Consider the following 18,542-nt stretch of genomic DNA (forward strand, 5'->3'; position numbering starts at 1 on the left):
TTCTTATAGATGATACTACATCGAAAACATAAGAACGGAGAATTTTTAAAATTTTTTAAAATCCAATATATATATATATTATAATATTCAAAAATAACATTTAATCTTGCAAAAAAAAAACTGTTAGCAATAATATGATATAGCTGAAATAAATCAATGATGCATCTAAATAGGATCTAGCTATCATCAAGAATAAGACAATACAAAATTGCAAATTGAATGCAATGGAAATCGAAGGGTTGATCTGAGTCAAAAGCTAATATCATGGCGTCTTACTTCGTTGAAGATTCTATAGTGGAAGTTTTTTTTTATAGGAATGAGTGAAAACCAAAGTCTTTATCAATTGGAGAAGAGAGGAGGAAGAATAAAGGTCAAAAATTCACCAAAATGCAAGATGCCCAAATCAATTTTACCTTCTTCCTTATATACCTTGACCCATCTTATAGCGACCATCCATTATAAAATCCATTACCCATTAATAGTTTATTATTGTTAATGAACTGAGTTATTGGATATACACATTTAATTCACATCCATTTAACTTAAACCCCTTTCATGCTACAAACATTAGATCACTTGCTTGGGATTTAATTCCTTAATGGCAATTAGTCGTGTGTATGTGTTAACCAAGTGTGAGCTCACCTTATGGAGATTTAAACCACTAATGTGGACTTAAAATCCTTCAATTTCCCACTTGGCCTATATTTGATCTCTTATACATCACACAACCCCTTAGTTGAACTTAACGTGCCAAACTTTATAGGTTAAACAACCCCTTAAACAATCTGGTCTATTAATTCAATTAGCACAAAATTAAAGAAGTCAGAGTTACTATAATTTAACAAGACTTAACAGAAATCACAGTTCTAATTTAATTAATGACATAAATCAAATGTGAATATGTAGTATGAAAATCACAAAATATGATTTGTAGTACATGCCAAATTTCAAGAGTCCTCCTTATAACCCAAAGCGGATTTGAATCATATTTACTTAAACTTAAGCAAAATCGTAGTAGTAAATCATGATTTAACTTTATAACTCATATTTACAAAATTGTATGCAAAACCACAATAGTAAATAGAGTCCCATATCATATTTAAAAAATTGTATGTACCCTCGCTTAGTATTCAGGAAAGGACTTTTATGAAAATAAACCAACTCTGTGGATCCTCTCGCTAAAGTGTCGTCCCGTTTCGTAAATATCATAGTTTTCGGGGCTTTTTAGAAAGTCGAGTTTGATAAACGGCGACGTCACCGTTCGACACTAGTGGAATTACCAGAACGCCACTCCTCTGTTTCGTTTAACGATGGTAAAATGGTTAATATGAGATCCTATTAAGGGTATTTAAGTAAATTCAAGCCCAGATATTTATACCATTAACAATCGGAAACCCTCGCTTAGTATTAGGAAAGGACTATTATGAAAATAAACCAACTCTGTGGATCCTCTCGCTAAAGTGTCGTCCCGTTTCGTAAATATCATAGTTTTCGGGTCTTTTTAGAAAGTCGAGTTTGATAAACGGCGACGTCACCGTTCGTCACTAGTGGAATTACCAGAACGCCACTCCTCTGTTTCGTTTAACGATGGTAAAATGGTTAATATGAGATCCTTTGAGGGGTATTTAAGTAAATTCGGTTGCAGATGCGATGACGTGGGCTTTTTCTGTAACTTTACAACGTCTGTGTTTGTCTATCATTTAAAAAATATATATATTTTAAAAAAGTTTTATCAAAAAGGAAATTTTATTTTAATGACGTGGCAGGCATTAAACTACTCTTTTTGAAATTAATTAAAAGCAAAATTCATTTTTAATCCAACGGATTCGTCTTTTAAATCCCCGCACCTCTTGCTCGCTTTCATCACAACGCCATTCGATTCCGATCCCACGCGATCGTGCGGAGGAGTGCGGCAGATCTCTCCGCCGCCGGGAAAAGAAATCACGCTACTTCGCTGGAGCGGAGAGGGCGCAAAGCCTACGGCATCGCGATATCAAAACGAGTAAGTGGTCTATGTCATTCAATTCGCATTCCCTCTCATCTGATCCATTGCCCAATTTGTTCTTTCGACGAAGACGTTCCGTGGAGATCGAGGAGTTTAGACCACCGACCGATCCCCTTTTCCTCTGCCATTAGATCGTCCTTTGGCGTTGCGAGCAGTTCGTTCGGTCAGCGATAGAAAAGCTGCAACCTTGTGAACTTTAAAAAGGTAGATTTTCATTGCCCTAGTGAGATCGAGATCGAGAGAGAGAGAGAGAGATCTCGCAATAAATGACATCATAAGCAGTAAAGAGAGAGAAGAAATATGAACCGATCGCCGTAGATTTTAATTTAGGGTTTAAATTTCTTTTCGAGGATTTTAAATTGATTAATGTAGAGTTAATCTAGGGTTTTAATTTTTTTTCCTTCTTTTGATGATTTAACACCCCCCCCCTCCCCCTTTTTTTTTTCTTGAACCACATGTGGAATCTGCTTTCTTTGTTGCGATGTGCATTGTCCACTTTTGCAGGAATCGGAAAGGAAAGCCCGGACCTTTTGGGTGCCATTTCTCACTGTCACACTAGTTTTGTAGTCTCGATATGTAGTGATTATCTCGGTGACGTTTTCTTGCTTTCAAGTTACAAGCCGTGGCGAGAGAACAAGAGAAAGAGACAGTCTGTGGGAGGAAAAGTCCAATCTTGCTCCGTTTTTGAGCAATTAGCCAGTCTTGTTTCCTACTTTCTTTTGATTCCTTTGTCTTTTCTGATGAAGTTTTGGGGCGTAGAGAATATATAGAAATCTGAGCTGTTCCCCCTCTGTTCTCCGCCTCTTTTGGACTCCTAGCTAGCTTTACTTACAAATATCAACAAGTGAAAGCCGCCGCCTCAGTCTTCCATATTTGAATCTGGAGTGCCTCAATTTACATCTCTCTCCTTTTTCTTCGTCCTCTTTTTTTTGTCTGTAATGGCTATCCGTTCGACTATTAGTTTAATGGTTTTGGAGTGGGACGTGGAGCTTCTTTATCCCTTGCCGTCCTTCGGCGTCCTTTTGTCTTCTAATGCTGTTCTTCACGAGGGCCTATAATTTTTCTTCATTTTTTGAAAAAGATCGCATCTTTTCGAGTAATTTTTTCCGGATTTCCTTCTGCATATTTCAAAATTCATTTATATCATTCCCTCCCTTATTTTACTATGTTAGTCAGATTCCCTGCTCCATCATGTCTTGTTTGTAGCCTATGATATCATTTCATTCACATCCTTCTCGCTCTTGTGTTCCCTGTAGCACCTGCAGCCAGTAGGCGCCCTTTTACTGCCGGAATACGTACGGAAGATTTCGACTGCCGGCAAATGGGTCGGGCGACGCGGTGGCTTCGGAGCCTTTGGAGCGGGAAGAAGGAGAGGAAAGAGCCAGGCGACTGCTCCGGGGGCCATATCAGCGTTGAGGATAGAAGGGAGAAGAAAAGGTGGAGCTTCGCGAAGGCGGGCAGGGGCACATCGGAGGCGACAGCTGCAGCAGTGGAGGCAGCGTGCTTCAGGTCGTTCTACTCCGAGAGTGAGAAGGAGCAGAGCAAGCACGCCATTGCGGTTGCGGCGGCCACCGCCGCAGCTGCCGATGCGGCAGTGGCGGCAGCCCAGGCGGCGGTTGCCGTCGTTCGGCTCACAAGCCAGGGAAGGGGCGGCGGCCTTTTCGTCAACGCCTGCGAACGCTCGGCGGTGAAGATCCAGAGAGCATTCAGGGGCTACTTGGTACCTAAAATTTCTTCCTTTTTTTTTCCTGCAATCTTTATTTGCGATTCCGGATTCTTCTGCATCGTTACAACTATTTCGATGTCTTCTTCAATGAAAGAACTCGATAGAAATGGATCCCTCTGTAGAGAATAAGGCACTTCTCGTCTATCCTGTGATATCATCTACTTTTGGATTTTATCATAAGTTAAACCTTTCTTTATTCGTCCATGCTCGATCTCTGCAATTCCTTTTTTTTTTGTGGTCCTGCTCCATTCGAATTCAATTCTTTCTTTCTTCTTCTTATCCGTCGTCTCTGCATCCCTGCTGCAAAGCAATTAATCTTTCCTTTCTTGAGTTTGCGCAGGCAAGGAAAGCCCTTAGAGCTCTGAGAGCATTGGTTAAGCTGCAGGCCTTAGTGAGAGGCTATCTCGTACGCAAGCAAGCCGCTGCAACTCTCCACAGTATGCAGGCTCTCATCAGAGCTCAGGCCGCCGTCCGAGCTCAGCGAACTCGCAATCTTGTCCGTAACGATCGGAGGTTACCGCCAGAGTTCCGTCCTCGACGATCTGTAGTACGTCGATCGTGTTCGACATGTTGCAAATAGTAGCATCAGTGGACTTGCATTTCTACTAATTTTTGCTCTTTTGTTTTTCTGTACGTGAATCACAGGAAAAGTTCGATGAGATACGGAGTGAGAACACGACATCATTCCACCGGCGGCGGCCCTCGGTGGGTCTCGATAACGCTTCTAATGGCTTCGACTGGAGCCCAAAGGTGGTGGAGATCGACACCTGCCGCCCCAAGTCGCGATCTTCTCGACGGAGCACGAACCCGTCCGTCCTCGACCCTGCCGACGATTGGCACTCCAGTTCCATCTCCTCCCCGCTGCTCTCCTGCCACATCCCGGCCCGCATTCCTATCCCAGACTGCCGTAACTTCCAGGACTTCGACTGGTGCCTCGCCGGAGGAGACAAATGCCGGCCCGCGACGGCGCAGACCACGCCCCGCTGCTACATGAGCAGCAATGCGCCCCCAACTCCGGCGAAAAGCGCGCAACTGCGACCCGCCAACGTTCCCTGCTCCCCTAACTACATGGCCAGCACGCAGTCGTTCGAGGCCAAGTTGAGGTCGCAGAGCGCGCCCAAGCAGCGGCCGGAGGCAGCCGCGACGAGGAGGCGGCTCCCGTTGACCGAAGTGATGCTGGAAACGAGGGCCAGCCTGAGCGGCGTCGGAATGCAGAGGTCGTGCGCTCGCGCTCAAGAGGCCTTCAACTTCAAGAGCGCCGTCGTCGGGCGGCTCGACAGGTGCTCTGATTTGGAAATCCAGAGAGGGAGTTCTTCTACGTGCAAAGAAAATGATGCAAGACGCCATTCAGAAATCAATCAATAAAGAGAGAGGAGCTCTTTTGCTTGCTCTTCTCTTCGATCAAATTTCTTCCGCCGTGCCTGGTTCATTGTAAATTCTTATCATCCGATTCAGAATTACTCCCTGTTCTCAATTGCAGATGTTTAATTAAGATTCCACTCCAAGAAACATGTTTGAGTGCCAAAAAAAGATATCCCAGACAACGCCATGATTTGGTTTCAAATATGTAATCTATTTTGGAATCGAATTTTCATAAATATTTATAAATAATGTTCATCATTCCTGCTACTTGAATTCGCTGCACCTGGTTGCATTAAAGTTGTCTTCCTGCTAGCGGATTACTCATCATTCCATAACTTGGGAATCCGTCCCACTCTGAGAGAGTAAAAGCAAAGCATTTACTCCGCCGCAGTGAAATCTGCAGTTTCAGAGAGGAATTTGAAAACTTATGGCACCCTTTTGAATGCTGAGGCTGCAAATGCCAGATGCTGATGCATGATGATGCTTGCCTTGTACCTACCTCCCTCTCTCTCTCTCTATCTTTTTGAGTTTTCTTCAGTAATCATTAGGTTTTGATTTGATTGATGAGAGTTTGGGAGGTGTGCATGCAGACAACATCTGAATCAAAATCACACACCTTCTCTCTCTCTCTCTCTGAAATGTTCCTGTGCTTGCTCCTCTTCCCCTTCGTCCATTACTATCCAACTGTTGCAGCATTCTCTTCTCCACAGCCTTCTCTACAGTCGACTTATCCAAAAATTAACCTTGGTCATTGCCAAATAGCTTTGTTTAGTTCGATGGCTCAGTCCACGAGGCTGCAAAAATGGTGGTCGCCGACCATTGCCACCACCATCTGCATCTGGGCGAGCTTCCAGAGTTGTCAATTAAAATTTTGAATTCTCGAAAAGGGTGTGCAGAAACTCTCGATCGGTACACTGCTAATCGATATCAAAGCAGAGCGTAAGTAGCTAGCACTGCTGATTAAAAATCAGGATCAGTTAAATGGTTGCATATTTTGAGGCTTGTTCATCCCTCGAGCAAATTAACAAATTTATCTCTCTCCCTCAACATTGAAGAGGATGTGCAAATGGATCCATTGGAAATACTGACTGATCGAAGCTGTTCACGGAATTCCTTCTGCGCCATGCGAATCTGGATCGAGCCACCGTAGCGCAGCAGGCGGCGTGCATGTTCCGGTGTCGGGAGCCGCTCCCCGGCCTGTTCTCAGTCAGTCTCTCTGGAGTGGCTCGCTGTGGTCCTCCAGCATCGCCTGTCGACCTTATCTACTTCGCAGTGAGCGTTAATTTTACCTTGAGAATTTACTAGCTCTTTTAGGGTTGCATATATGAAAGATAATTAATTACCAGAGCTCTCGATCGATCGCCCAGTACTGAACTCTTAGCTTCTTGGCAGCTTGCATGGTAGATCACCTTGATGAGTTGGGCCCTAGCTCATGCAAGCTCATTGTTAGATCACCTGTGCACTATTTGCATGCATGCATGCTCAGGCCCTGTCTCGCCAAGACTGTGTTAAACTGGACAGCTAGCTCTTCTTCTTCCTCTTCTAATTAATTAATATTGTCATCGTAATGAAGTGGATCGATTGGTTGTGGGGTTGAGTGTTTGGTTAAGTTGGCTGGCTATGTATGGGTTTGGTTTATTTATAGCAGGGTACGTACACTTACATGCATGCATGCTTCATCTCAGTTCTCCTGTCGATCAATATTGGAATAGAAATTAAATTTTACACCATAATTTCCCTTTTTTTCATTTTATTGAGCTTAATTGGACAAAATTTTAGTTCAATTAAAAAAAAAGAGAAAAAACTGAAATGAAATAACTAAGATTATCGAGGAAGAATGATATTGGATGACTATTCCGATCAAATACCGCTGATGGTCAAGCCATCAGTCAACGAACAATCCGACGTATGCGACTTTTTGATGGAACTCGAGGGAGGAGATGATGAGGACCTGAAATGCACTTCAACAAAAGGCGATAATTAATGGTGCTGGGGAGGGTATGCCACTCTGAAGCTCAAGTTAATATTTCGTAGAAGAAAAAATAGAAGTACCAAAAAAGAAGAAGAGGAGTTCAGAAAGTCAAACCAACCAACGGAGAAGAAGCAGAAGAGTCCTTTAGAAAACTTTATTTAGGATTTATATAGCTGTCGAGAGGGCATCTCCACGTCTGTTAGAGCGGCATTATTATGGAAGTGTATGAGGAGACCAAATCTGACGGGTGCTGATCACTTCTATTTCTTTTTGGCATTGTGCAGAAGAAAGGGGTATCCGAGGGGACCAGGTCTGACACCCCTTGTAATCGTTTGGGTTATTCTGTAACAATCAGTGAATATCCTTGCTTCTGTTTGACGTTATGTGCAGATATGAGAGTGCTCGGGGGGTCAAGTTTGGCAACTTAGTAATTGCACCCCTTTTATACCTTCTAGCTATTGTATGTTTCAGGAGTCTCTGCAACCTCCAAATCAGACTAATTAAATGGCGGGAGACTAAGTTGCTAAGTGGCCGAGAGACTTGGATGAGTGGCTGAGTGGCCAAGAGGTCGAATGACTGAGCTGCCGAGTGGCCGAGTTACCCCGACACTACAAGAAAATCGGTCTTTAACAACACTCAAAAGACATCGGTTTTATGTCAAAACCGATGTCTTTTACTTTTTAACAACGGTTTTAACAAAAACCGATGTCTTTGAGACATCGGTTGGAGCCTACGACAACGATTTTTGGAGGCTACAACAACGGTTTTAAAATCGATGTCTATGTGCGCTTTCAACAACAGTTTTTGAAGACTACGACAACGGTTTGAGAACCGTTGTCTATTTGCGCTTTCAACAACGGTTTTGGAAGCTATAACAACATTTTAAAACCGATGTCTATTTGCGCTTTCAACAACGGTTTTGGAAGCTATAACAACAATTTAAAACCGTTGTATATTTTCATTTTTTCTTTCCCTCTCTCCTTCCAAATATTTCTTCCACTACGCGCGAATAACCTTTTTAACCTCGATTTCATTTGCCTTCCTTATTTTAATAGGAACTATTATATTCGCGCCCCTTCCCTCATAAACCCGAGCCCTACTTCTTCCTTCTCCACCGTCTACCGCCGCCGCCCTACCTCATCTTCTTCCTCCTTCGTAGCCGACAGAGCAAGCCAACACCGCAGCCCCTTCGCCTTTCACCACCGTCCGTCGAAAGGAGCCGTCCGTCGCCTTTCAACACCACATCCCCTACCTCATCTTCTTCCTCCTTCGTATTCACGCCCCTTCCCTCATAAACCCGAGCCCTACTTCTTCCTTCTCCACCGTCTACCGCCGCCGCCCTACCTCATCTTCTTCCTCCTTCGTAGCCGACAGAGCAAGCCAACACCGCATCTCCTTCGCCTTTCGCCACTGCACTTCGCTTTCGCCGCTCTCCCTTCGCTTTCGTCGCTGCCCTTCGTCGTTGCTCTGTTCTTGCCCCCATCGTCTGAGGCGAGGAAAGAAGCGGCGGAGGGGATCTCTTTCACCTCTCCAGATCCCATTCGATATCTCATCCTTTTCTTACTTGTTCTCGCTGTCCGCTGATGGAGCGTTCGGTGACCGGTGCGGTCTCAATCGAGAGTCAGGGTTTCCAGGACCAGGTGGATTCTTTTCTCATCGAAGCCCTAGAGAATCCTCGCCATCGTCTTACTGGTACTGTATCTTTTATTGGATTGCGAATTTAGCCTGTGATTTGGTGCCTAGGGTTTGTAGTAATCTCATGAATCTAACGCCGCTGTTGCTGTGGCATAAATCTGTTTCGTTGCTTTTGTTTTTGGTGACTGTATATTTTTGTCTCTTGGTTATAAATTTTAGGTTTTTGTGTGAGATTGCTGTAGTTTTGGACTCTGGCGACCAAGATCTGTCTCTGTAGATTTTTTTTTCTTTTTGAATCTTGTCACACTAGGGTCGTGGAATTTTACGTATATTCTCCAACTTCGAACTAAAATTATTATAACATTCGATAGTTAGTTTTATGACCATATTAATAACGAATTAGCTTTGATAAATGTAATAATTTCATCTCATAACTGCAGTGGATGTATACCTGATCTTGTTTGTGGTTTTTCAAGCTGGTGATTTTGAGGTCTCTTACTAGGTTGAACTGTCAAAGTATAATTAATACTAAATGCAACCTACCAATTAATGAATCTAACTGCAGAATCTCCAAGAGTTCATGCTCTAGATCGTTATGCTTATCAATTGATTTTACTATAATACTTGATTTTTTTACTTTGTTTTTATTTTTACTGTTATAAATATGCAACCTTTCTTTTTTTTGTTTCATCTTCATAATTATAGGATTTAGTTGATTATTTATCTCCAGGTTTAGTTGTTCTATTGTTGGAAGTTTTATAGTATGTGCTTTATTTTAGTTACTACTTATCTGTTTTAATCCACATGCTTGATTCTATTGGTGGCTGTAAGTTTAGAAGTCTTTAATATATAATGAGTTCATTTTATGCAATTATATTGTTTTATACATTTTTATAATTTTATGTCAGATTCCTTTTCTTGGGCTAGCATCTAATGGCTTGGTTGGTTAGGACCTTGCCTTCTTCAATAACATTGCTATTATGGCACCACTATGAACTGGGACCTTGTCCAATTTCCTTTGTGCTATCAGATTTGCACACCACAGGATTATTTGTGCTATCAGATAAATTTTACTGGTTTAAAAAAAATTTTGAAGTAGTTTTGGCAATAGTGGTCCTTAGCTCAATAGGTATTTTCTCCATATGAATGGATGAATAGCATACATGAAAACTGAACTTGGAGGCAGATTGAGTGGACTTACTATTTTCTCCATATGTATGTTATTCATATGAATGGATTCATGAATAGCATACATGACTGATCAGGAGAGATAGTTGAAATATTATTTCATTGCTCTTTGGTAGACAAAAAAAAATGATATTGTGAACTTTGTACTAAAAAATTCTTGTTCAATCTCTTTGTCTCTAAAGAAAATTATATCATGTATATGATGCTTTCTTTTCTTTTTTCCATTGCAGTCCTGCGTATGGAATTTGGCATCCAAAGGTTTATGCAGAATTCTGATCAACATCAATTTGAATTCCAGCACTTGCCAACTTCCTATCTGAGATGTGCTGCTCATCGTGTTGCTCAGCATTATGGACTGCTTACCACGTGTTGCTCATCGTGAAACTGCTTCACTTGTTAAAGGTCCTGATGCAATTTACAGGTAGATGCTGTTACCTTAACCTCAAAGCAGTTATGATCCTGATATGGTACCAGCGAATAATCTTAGTTTTGTTTCTTTGAATGCTACTTCGAAACAGCAAGAATGAAGTTGTGCTAGAGAACAAGGATGTCTGTTTCAGGAACTTGCTCCTTTTGCTTATACAATGCACAGTCTGAGACCTTGCTTCCCCTGTTCCACCTAATTACACTGATTTTAATTTGAGATTTTTATTGTAATTCACATTTGTTGTTCTGATGCTCCTCTTACAATAGATTTTATATATATCATCGGACAATTCTTAGTTTTAGGCCTAACATTGTGCATTGAAAATATCTTGTGTGATAATAATTAAATATTGTTGTCTAAATTTCTGATCTGATTTGTATTTATTTAGTTTCTAACTTTGAAGTAGACTGAGTGATCTTCTTTCTGTTCAGCACCTCTTCCTAATAAAGAGTGGAAACCCAAGTCAGTACTTGGAAACCCTGCTCAGGCTTTTGGTGATTCAGATGAGGACGAAGAGGATGATGATGAACAAGATGGCGAAGACCAGGAAGAGGACGATGGGGTTGAAGGTGATCCTTCTGGGGATGAAAACGCTGAGGGAATGTGTAATATGTTGTAAGAAGAATATTTGTGTTAGTTACTTTTGGTTATTTGTAAATATTGAGGTGATTAAATATATCGGTGCTTTTCTATTTGTGATTTGTTGTGTGAATTTATAATATTTTTGTACTCTTGCTCGATCATAATTTACAAATAACATAAAAAAATAAGTGTTATTATAACAGTTTTAGATTTAATGACATCGGTTTGAAAGCGTTGTCGTTAAGTGATATTACATCGGTCGAAAATCGTTGCTAAAATTGATGTTAAACAGATATTACATCGGTTTTACACCGTTGCAAAATCGATGTCGTTGAGTGATATTACATCGGTCAAAAACCGTTGCTAAAATTGATGTTAAACAGATATTACATCGGTTTTATACCGTTGCATAACCGATGTCTTTGAGTAATACTACATCGGTACTACATCGGTTACAAACCGATGTCGTTGAGTGATATTACATCGGTTAAAAATCGATGTCTAAAATGTCAGACCTTTTACATCGCCTTCATAGACATCGGTCGATTTTCTCATAGACATCGGTTTTCCACCGATGTCTATGACTGTTTTTCTTGTAGTGCGAGTGACAGAGCTGCTGAGTGGCCAAGCTGCCGAGTGATAGAACTGCCGAGTGGTTGAGCTGTCGAGCTGCCGAGTGGCCGAGCTGCCTGTTGGGTTGCAAGGGTGCAAACATAGTCCCACATCTAAAGTACATGGAAAAGATCATGAGGTTAAAAGGATGAAAAGTATCTCAATTGGTATGAGGCCTTTTGGGGAGAGCCCAAGAACAAAGCCATGAGGGCTTAGACCCAAAGTGGATAATATCATACCATTGTGGAGATATTTTGATTTCATCGGTACTAACAAATGGTATCAGAGCGAGACCACTCTTCACCGGACTAACCGTCGGATGAGCCATGATCCAGATCTAATCATGTGGTTTGAACCTTAAATAAAGGAAATAGGTGCTCCCGTGTCTGAATCAAGAGGACCAGACACCAGGTGAGAAGTCCTAGTAGGTCGGGTGGATCGAGGGGCAAAAAGTCCTAGTTGCGACTAGGTGGAAAGTCCTAGTAGGTCGGGTGGACCGAGGGGCAAAAAGTCTTAGCTGCGGCTAGGTGGGAAGTCCTAGTAGGTCGGATGGACCGAGGGGCAAAAAGTCCTGGTGGGTCGAGGATTCATACATCAAAAACGACGTTGAGGGGGGCATGTGGTCCTTTGTTTGAGGGGGGGGATTGTTGGGTTGCAAGGGTGCAAACATAGTCCCACATCTAAAGTACATGAAAAAGATCATGGGGGTTAAAAGGATGAAAAGTATCTCCATTGGTATGAGGCCTTTTGGGAAGAGCCCAAGAACAAAGCCATGAGGGCTTAGGTCTAAAGTGGACAATATCATACCATTGTAGAAATAGTTTGATTCCATCGGTACTAACACTGCTAAGTGACAGAGTGGTTGAGCTGCCGAATTGCCGAGCTACCAAGTGACAGAGTTATGGAGCTGTCAAGTGATAGAGGTGCCGAGTGGACCAAGCAGCCGAGTGGTCGAGTTGTCAAGGTTTGTACATATAGATTTTCGGATAAATTCTATTTTCTATTAATTTTTGACTTAATAGATCAGTTTAATTTTTGACTAATAGGGGGATGTTACGTATATCTTATCATTATTAAATTATTGGTAGAAAATCCAATAGATAAATTCTATCAAAAGGAATATTCTTATAACGGAATAAAATAACTGTTCAATTTACGATGCATGCGGAAGCCATTGATATAAAATACATAATTGATATAAGGTGTTTATTCATTTATTTATTCTAATCCGCGGTTCCGCCGCCACACACATCGAACACTGCTCCTGCTGCCTCCCGTTGCTTAACACTTTTCTTTACCTCTATCTGCAGTATAAGGAATGCAACTATAAGCAAAGCTTAGTAAGTACATACCTAATCTCACAAAACAACGGAAATCATTGCATGCTTTCTTAGTAATTAAACAGGAAATAACTTGTAGTTATGAAGTCATGTACTTAAGCAGAAACTACCTGAACATGGAAATATTTGTATTGCATAGAAAATTTCTTAGCTTCTTTATAATTGAAAGTCATACGTTTGAATTGTAACGACCCGGCCCAGCCCATTTGGCGGTCCATTCGGCGGCCCATTTGGCGACCCTTGTGGTCGTCGACCGTCGACCGTCGGCTCGTCGACCGTGTCGTTACTCATCCGGCCCAGCCCATTTGGCGGTCCATTCGGCGGCCCATTTGGCGACCCTTGTGGTCGTCGACCGTCGACCGTCGGCTCGTCGACCGTGTCGTTACTCATCTGGACTTTCCACCCCTGGAAGTAGATTTTTGCCTTCCCCAGGATTCGAACTCTAGACCTCCAGGCTAAGTACTAAAGTTTATGAATCCTGGTACCAAGTGTTCTCGATGGGCGAACCTTTGGCCCGATACCCGCCTCTTAAAAGTAAAATACATTTCTTATACTTCTTATATCATGCAATTTGGAAGAAACAATTTACACTTGCTTTAACTTAAAATGATGTCATGGAAAGAATACTTTATGCATGCTCTATCAAATCATATTGTGGAAACAATAAAGCAAAGAAAATAACGGAACAACTCATACTGCAGGTGAGAAATGTACTTACCTTGTCTGCTCACTAGGTTTTTAATGCTAATGTTTGTGAAATCGGAGACTTTCTCTGAGGTGCTCTAGCGCCTTCTTCGCACGACCTAGAAAAGTCATAACTATAGTTTAACCGGAATCATTAACCCTATCTAATCCTTCCATTAATTATCCATTAATTATTTATATCACAATACTTAATTAATCAATTATTAATCCATGATTTAACCAATTCTTTTAAATGTTTACTAATTAATCACTAAACTAATCATTAATGATTAGTTAACAAATTATCATATTTCATTAACAAATAACCTTTAATTACCTACTTAATTATTAATTATCTGATTAACATATTAATTATCTTAATTAATCAGATTATTTATCACATATCAATTTATTAAAATAATCACTAATCCTTTAACTAATTCACTTGATTAGTATGTAATTAACCAGATTAATAATTTAATTAAACTAGTTTAATCAAACAAATCTTAATTAATCAAACTAACTTTAATTAATTAAACCTTACCTTAATTAATTAATATAATTAATTAATTGGCTTTCTTCTTCGCGTAAAGAAGGCAGCGCGGTCACGGGCGGAGGCGCGGGCTGGGCACCGGCGGAAGCCGTCTGTGTCGGCTGGACGGCGGCGGTCAGGCGACGTCGAGCTGTGCAGAGGAGACCGGGGCGGTGGCAGCTGGATTGCGGCGAGCGGCGGCGGCAAAGGCGGCGTCTGCTCTGCCTCTACGCGGCGGGCGACGATCGCGGCGTCTTCACGCGGCGGCCGGCAGCAGGGTGTCGGCGGAGGCGGCTTCGAAGGAGAGGAGGCGGCTTCCGGCGTCCTGCAGTGCTGGCTTCGGCTGGTGAGGGAGGCGGCGCGAGGAAAGGGGAAGGCGGCGCGTCGCACGGACGCGAGCAGAGGGAAAGGAGGAGGCGGGCTGGTGGCTAGGGTTTGGGATCTGGCTCCTTTTAAAGCCTCCCCGTTCGAGTTTTCCGTCGGTGGAATCGGGCGGCGGTGGCGGGCTGGGCGCGGTTGCGCGGACTGGGTCTCGCGGCGTAGGAGGGAACGAGCGGTGCAGTTATAATAGGAGTGCACAGTAATTAACCCGATTAAATCTAAACTACCGGCTAAATCCCATTATAACGATTGAACCGAACCGGGTTCAATTTTGGTTCACTTGGTTTACTAACCAAACGACCTCCGATTTGATCCAAACAAGTTTTGTTGGATTCGTCTTCGCGAGACAAACCTTTTTATCCATTTTATTTTATTAAACTCTCTTCTATTGTTTAACTAAGGTACTTTTATTAGAATTTTAAATCTAATTAAAATCCCTACAAATAGGGAAAAATAATCCGGGTGTTACACATAGGGTATATAACAAAGAAACCTTTAAAGTCGAAAAAACAACTAATGTAATATTTGACGAAGAAATAAAACATCCAGTGGTATATCTGTGCATCTAGGATTCGATTCTTATGCAGTGCTCGAACAATTGGGATAGTTAGCTGTTGGGTGAGGAGCCGCTATGTTTTTGAATTGAATTGGTGGACGAATAAGGGGGAAGACAACCCACCTCAAGGACTAATTGGGCCTAAGGCCTATTTACCTAGATTAATAAAACAGAGAAGGAATACGTAACTTTATGCTCATATTTAATTTGTTAAAGATAAACACCATTTAGAGTCAATTTTATTTTCTAGAATTTATTAAAGGATAATATAATTCTGTACATGAAGTTCTCATCAATGTAAGAATCTTATCTTATATTGCAATATAAGAGATTATTTTCTTGATTTGAATTTATGATCACAAAATCACGGTAGCAATTCTACCATTAATTCAAAGCTCCTCTTCGTGATAGAAAAAAAATTCTTTCGTGTTTGAAAATCATATACCTACTTTCTTAGCTTGTAACTCTTTGCCCTTTACACAATCAGTCATTTCATAAACTAGTGAAGACGTTTTCATACTCCTTTCATCACATCTCTCCAAAGTGATAAACCATCAAGTCAATGTGCGAATATGTTCCTTACTTTATTATTATTATTATTATTTTGGAGTTTTTTTTGAACTTGATGTTGAATTGACCTTCATATATCCACCATATTTATCCATCCACTTCCAGGCACTCCACCACATTTAGTCTTTTTTTTGGAATTTTTTAATTAATCATTTTGAATCTTTCTTGAGACATTTCATTTTGGCTGACACAAGCGAAAGCAAAAGCTCTGTTTTCTTGGATTGAAAAGTCCCAAAGGCGTACGTCATGGCGAAAAGGACATGCAGTGCAATGTTTGGAGATGGGGAAGAATGATTCCAGTTGTTTGTTTGACAGGAAGATCAGATGAGGTGTTCCTAGCTAGGTAGTAGGGTTCCGATTTAGGGTTTAGGGTTAGGCAGATGATCAGTAGAGTAGCTTTCATGGGACTGACTACTTTTCCATTAAGATATGCATTTGGGTGAGAATAATTACGATTAAGCCGAGTCTCAATCGAACTTGCGTTACAATCTGAACCACTTCTTTTTTAAAGGAATATATGGAGGGGAGGGGGATTATATTGTATATGGATAGCTAGAGATATTGTAGTTAATTATAATCTAGGTCAATGTTTTTTTTTAATCCATTTGCTTTATAATGGGGAGTATAGGTGCGGTCCCGGAGCATAGTTAAGTTGGTTACGATAGAAAATTTGTTAAAGTAAATAAGATCGAATCTCAACGAAATCGAGATAATTGTCTTCCTCTATAATGGTCATTGCAGCTTTTCGATTTACCTCTTCGTAGATGGTTATAGTCGTTGGGTGGTGATTTCACTTTTTACTAAAGAGAATATAGGTGCAAAATGCTTATTAATTTACTTCTTCACAAATGAATATGAGATCCACTGTGTGAGATTGTTAGATGATAAATTTTACTTTTTATTAAAGAAAGTATAGGTGCAAATGAATTTAAGCCAACTCAATTTTATTTTTTAATTAAATTTGAATTAAAATTATTTATATTTTTGAATTTGATGAATATCTCACATATTTTTACAACTCAAACTCAAAAATATTAATATTTTTCATTTATAACACAATCAAATCAAACCTTTGGTTTAAAACCCATTCAAATTCCTTCTAGAGTAATTGGAAGAAAAAGATGGTTTCAAAAATATTAGCAATGCTCAAAAACATTTTTTTTTATTTTTAAATGTGCCGATTGAAGTTCTGAGAAATTCCTGCAGCCATGAATTCCGCGTTTGAAAATTTTTAGCGCTTCTAAATAATTGAAAGTATTAATAAATATGGCTGAATGCAGTGATTAAAGTTGAAAGAACATAAACCAGAAAATAATAAAATAAAATAAAACGTGGCAGATATGGATGATCCAGGTCGCTTCTATCCATGTTCCTCATCCTATCCACAAACTCTCCCTAATCAACAGCAGGTGGAGACGAGTGATTCTAATCCTCTATAAGAAAATGACCGAGGAGCAGGGCACAACAATACGATATATATAAGAGAAAGCCCACAAAAGCAAGGAGAAAATAACTAACAACAAAACTTGTTTCTTGCTTCCCTATCCATTTCCACTTGATCTCCATCTACAATTTGTTGATTCATATCTGTAAAATGGATGAAGGTGCTAAGGATGCTACCAATGGCTTCTGTTTGAAGAGAATTAATGATGATGATGATGATGATGATGATAAGAGGTGTGAATCTTCATCATTTTATGGAAATTCTGATGACTCCATCTTGACGTCGGATCTTACAGATGATGCAACCTCCACATCTCCAAGCTCGTCGTCGTCCCGGTCATCAAATGCATCACAATTTGATCCAAATCAATCTTCTTTCGACTTATCTTCGCTCGTGGACGACCTCCCAATCAAGTAAGTACTGAATTATCAGTTTGCATCACAAACTCTACGATGTTTCATCAGCTAATGAGGTTGAAACTGTCAAACCTGCAGAAGAGGGCTGTCCAAGTATTTTGAGGGGAAATCAGAGTCTTTTAGATCTCTATCTGATGCTAGGTGCATTGAAGATCTTGTGAAAAAAGTGAATCCCAGCAGAAAGAGGTTAAAGGCATCCAGTGACCATGGATTCGATTCGACACAAAAGCACTGCAACAGATCAAGGTTCCATGGCAGGACAACATCGAAGAAAACCTCCAGGGGTTCGACTGTCTCTTCGCTGGCAAGAAGGAACAGAAGCACTGCTTTGTTCAGTAGCAAGATGCTCAATCTGCCTCTGCATGAGAACCTGCAGTGAAGGTGCACAATATCAATTCCATGTAATACCATACAGATCTATGTTATGAAGAGAGTTCATTTGGATCATTTTCCCCCTTTGTTCATGCCACGGAACCATGAATAATCAGTCCTATATGTAGAGTGCCAAACTGATGGGAAAGAAGTTGGGTTGATAATTACTTTGTGCATTTATATTTTGCTCACTTGATAAAGAGAGCAGCTCTTTTGTGCCTATAATACAAATATGTTTCCATAGTTTCATGATGAGCAAATCCAACTGAGAATACATCACATACAACTATGATACTTAAGATTGAAAATAGAGAAATCTGTGATGCCTAGCAATCTAGTTCTTAATATAGATCAGAAGTTGGGGATAATTACTTTGTGCATTTATATTTTGCTCACTTGATAAAGACAGCAGCTCTTTTGTGCCTATAATACAAATATGTTTCCATAGTTTCATGATGAGCAAATCCAAGTGAGAATACATCACATGCAACTATGATATTTGAGATTGAAAATAGAGAAATCTGTGATGCCTAGAAATCTAGTTCTTAATATAGATCAGAAGTTGGGTTGATAATTACTTTGTGCATTTATATTTTGCTCACTTGATAAAGACAGCAGCTCTTTTGTGCCTATAATACAAATATGTTTCCATAGTTTCATGATGAGCAAATCCAACTGAGAATACATCACATGCAACTATGATATTTGAGATTGAAAATAGAGAAATCTGTGATGCCT

At 40.5% G+C, this 18,542-nt stretch overlaps 2 protein-coding genes across 2 annotated transcripts; both read left to right on the forward strand.

The window, feature by feature from the left end:
- The first annotated feature begins 3,087 nt into the window (after positions 1–3,087).
- LOC141811594 (protein IQ-domain 26-like) lies at positions 3,088–5,352 on the forward strand. The gene is given in 5 exon segments (XM_074699615.1): positions 3,088–3,101; positions 3,262–3,725; positions 4,072–4,278; positions 4,377–5,021; positions 5,024–5,352. Coding segments are annotated over 4 exon segments (1,293 nt in total). The 5' UTR covers positions 3,088–3,101; positions 3,262–3,326; the 3' UTR covers positions 5,066–5,352.
- An 11,706-nt stretch (positions 5,353–17,058) lies between these two features.
- On the forward strand, positions 17,059–18,053 carry LOC141811703 (uncharacterized). Its single transcript, XM_074699738.1, has 2 exons — positions 17,059–17,429; positions 17,511–18,053. Exons 1-2 carry the CDS (start codon positions 17,167–17,169, stop codon positions 17,809–17,811), a joined length of 564 nt encoding a protein of 187 aa, XP_074555839.1. The 5' UTR covers positions 17,059–17,166; the 3' UTR covers positions 17,812–18,053.
- The last annotated feature ends 489 nt before the right edge of the window (positions 18,054–18,542 follow it).

Source organism: Curcuma longa, chromosome 17 (assembly GCF_044706935.1).
Source record: "Curcuma longa cultivar G26 ecotype Majalengka, Jawa Barat chromosome 17, ITB_CL_G26_1.1, whole genome shotgun sequence".
Lineage (NCBI taxonomy): Eukaryota > Viridiplantae > Streptophyta > Magnoliopsida > Zingiberales > Zingiberaceae > Curcuma > Curcuma longa.

What these genes read in the sequence shown, in the direction of transcription:
- LOC141811703 (XM_074699738.1), top strand. Translation starts at nt 17,167, where the DNA reads ATGGATGAAGGTGCTAAGGATGCTACCAATGGCTTCTGTTTGAAGAGA. An exon ending in GTGGACGACCTCCCAATCAA is followed by an intron (nt 17,430 to 17,510) that starts GTAAGTACTGAA and finishes TCAAACCTGCAG; the next exon opens with AAGAGGGCTGTCCAAGTATT.